The 3409-nt window shown below is 42.2% G+C and overlaps 1 protein-coding gene across 1 annotated transcript in view; it reads right to left on the reverse strand.

The window, feature by feature from the left end:
• The window catches only part of LOC108250476 (leucine-rich repeat-containing G-protein coupled receptor 5), a 21422-nt gene that overhangs the window by 10228 nt on the left and 7785 nt on the right, over positions 1 to 3409 (reverse strand). The window contains exon 4 of the mRNA XM_017440362.3: positions 2761 to 2832. Within this exon, the coding sequence (XP_017295851.2) occupies positions 2761 to 2832 (72 nt within the window). The remainder of the gene's footprint in view (positions 1 to 2760; positions 2833 to 3409) is intronic.

The raw sequence follows: 3409 nt of genomic DNA on the forward strand, positions 1-3409 counted from the left end.
GCCGCTTGTATTCGCGATCTCGTTCTTTCGGTCACTACCCAAAGCTCGTGACCATAGATGAGGGTAGGAACGTAGATCCACCGGTAAATCGAGAGCTTCGCTTTTTGACTCAGCTCTCTCTTCACCATGACAGATCGGTACAGTGTCCACATCTCTAAGGATATTTTGCTAACAGACAGACCTGCAGAGGCGGTTACATGATCAGGCGACACAATAATTGGATTAGACTGCACTGGTTTTTAGCCGCACCTGTTTACAGTTTCTGCTCAGCGTTCAGAGATCCCTTCAGCTGTGAATTCCAGATTTATATTTCAATTAAAATGCTGCCAACCTACAAACTCAACCTGCCTCCAACGAGACCCTTTAAAAGGTTAAAGTCTGTCCCCTCCACCATCACACCTGGTCCTGATTCACTCATCATGGCACCTGTTTTACGTCCCACGCCTGCCTTCAACACTCATTTAACGGTAGTAAATGGAAACAAGTGGTAAACTGAGTTTTATGTCGGTAATTTTCTCCATTTAGAGAGAAATTAGGATGGAAACGTTTTAAGTTTATGGGAAAGAAAACAGAACCGTTTGCTTCTGCTCGCGGCTGTGTTCAGCTCAGATTTTCTACTTTAGCTGAGTTTTTAAATTTTATTTTAAGAATTTAAGGCTTTCGTCTGAACACTGATGGTTTCCTGGTTTTATTTTTCTGTACGTTTCTTTTTTATCATCTTTTATCATTTTAGTCATTTATATCTGAAAACCTTCACCTCATTCAGAAGCTCATTTAGCTTTTGTAACTTTTAAATTCAAACACATTTAAAACATTTTTCCTATAGAAATAAACAGAAATCCCTTTCTTCAAAAACTCTGTTCTCTTTGAAACCTGCTTCAGCCTCTATTATCATCTTAGCCTTTAGCTACTTTTAGCTTTTCAGCCTTTTGCTTCAGCTCATTAATGCTAACTCGTTAAATGAGGAGCAGCTTTTCCAGCCTTTGCACTAATTCGTTTAAAGCAGCTTTTTATGATTGTTTATTTTAGCTGCGCAGCTTTTCTAGTATTTCTGATAACTCACACATCTGGCCAGCTGTTTCTCCCTGCAGACAGATTATTATATCCTGAAAAACCTGCTGGATTAGATTATTAAAAGAATAAAAAGAAGGTTTCAGGCAGGTACCGTCTTTCTGCAGAAATGTTCGAGTTGAGCTGAACGAGACGCTCCTCTGAAAACAGTTTGTTTTCTTTAAAAACTCAACCAAACCGGCTGGAATAATTATTTTAGTTTTAATTTCCGTTGGTGTCTGTCTCAGACGGGGTTTATTATTGTTGATCGTACAGGTACACAACCTCCCAGCACACATGAACACATGAACACATGCGACCCGGGTGTGCAGAATTCAGATTAGCATAAAAGCCGGGCCACACATGCAGTCGGCTCGACGCTCATTTATTCAGAAGTATTTCCAAATAAAGGCGGCGTGTTTAGAGCTGCTTCTCTGGCTGACTGAGAAAACAGAAACATTCCTCTGATTACACACAGAAATACACTAATCCATCCATAAACACAACAATATGTCCTGTCTTCTGGGCTAAATATTATTTATTACAGCTAATTACAGACCGAGGTTTGATGAAAACAGAGGAAGTGGATCTTTCTCCAAGAAGAAAAACACCTAGAACGGCTGATATTAGCTAATAATCTGATTAATTGTTTTATTTTCTTTGTTTCCATCAGCAGTGTGATGCTTTAAAACATTGATCTGATTTTGGTCATGTTTATAAATCATTTCCAGGGTTCACACTTTGTTTTATTTTATTATTTATTAAAACCTTCGGCTCATTCAGCAGACGGCTGCTGTGACTTTTAGTTTTTGTAACTTTTAGAAACTTTATTTGGAAGTATTTTCCCCATAAAAAACTTTAAAATCCCTTCAGTTTGTGTTCTTATTTACCTTCCTACTTTCAGCTTTTAGCTCGTCTTTAGCCTCTTTTAGCTCATGTTCTGCTTCTTTTAGCTCATCTTTAGCCTCTTTTAGCTCATGTTCTGCTTCTTTTAGCTCATCTTTAGCCTCTTTTAGCTTGTGTTCTGCTTCTTTTAGCTCATCTTTAGCCTCTTTTAGCTTGTGTTCTGCTTCTTTAAGCTTTAACAACTCAGTTTCAGCTCCTTCATCAATATTTTACACTGAGTTTATGTAGAAAACGTCATTTTTCTCGTCTCGTATTTGAGGAGACGTCTAAAACAGGCCCCAGAGGCCATCGTGTTATCAGGCAGTTGCTGGACCATCCAACAGTCAGTCAGGACAGTGAGACACGGAGTGCCTCTCACAGACCCATCATCAGGACCTGATGGAGTCTGATGGGGGTCACATCGGGGGTTTGCAGGAACCAGAACTGACAGAACCAGCTGGAACCTGAGGGCACCAAAACACATTGTGAAGGTTCTGGTTCTTCAAGACAGGCCGCACCAAGAACCCCCTGACTGTGAGGGCCACCTGGACACAGGTGCTGGACTCTTTACCTCCCCTCATCCCGCACCGTGTCCTGGTACCACTCAGACTACCGGTTCTCCGTCCTGCGTGAGGAACATCCTGTTGTTCTGGTTGTTTCCTGTCTCCGTGTGAAGCTAGGATGGACCTGTACCTGAAGTGGACCCACTGAGACTAAAGTTTGTCCAACAAAAATTCCTTTTCAGAAAGAAAATCCTCCCCGATGACCCCAACTTAACCCTGACTGCTCAAACTCTTCATCGAAAACACGCCCACAGAAACTCACAGCGTCTCCAGACTCCAGAGCCCGTGGAAGCAGCTGGTTCCCATGGAAACGATCCTATTGTTGTTGAGATGCCTGCAGAGAGAGCGAGTGAGAGACTGATGGACTAATGAAGCGCACAAAGAGTGTGTGTCAGTTTAAAAGGGGCCCCGGGGCCTCTCAAGAAGGCTTTTTTTCTTTTGGTAATTTCATGCAAATTAGCTTCAAGCCGATTGGACAAAAGAAATGACAGCGGACTTCAATGACGCCGTGCTGAAAGCCGTCACACACACAAACATGGAGTCTGCGTGAAGAGCTGAAAGAGGCGAGCGGCGCTCCGAGCCGCCATCGACGCCACAGAGAAAACAAAAACTCACTTCAGCAAAATCAGATTTTAACCTCAAAGATTCGACTGAAAATGTAACATTTTCTGAGAAAAAACAGTCTGAACGCCGAGCGCTGAACGACTGCTGAAAGACTGCTGAACGACTGCTGAACGACTGCTGAAAAACTGCTGAAAAACTGCTTAATGACTGCTGAAAAACTGCTTAATGACTGCTGAACGACTGCTGAACGACTGCTAAATAACTGCTCAACATCTGCTGAGCGACTGCTGAATAACTGCTGAATGACTGCTGAATAACTGCTAAATGACTGCTGAAAGTCTGCTGAA

The sequence above is a fragment of the Kryptolebias marmoratus genome, linkage group LG18 (assembly GCF_001649575.2).
Source record: "Kryptolebias marmoratus isolate JLee-2015 linkage group LG18, ASM164957v2, whole genome shotgun sequence".
Lineage (NCBI taxonomy): Eukaryota > Metazoa > Chordata > Actinopteri > Cyprinodontiformes > Rivulidae > Kryptolebias > Kryptolebias marmoratus.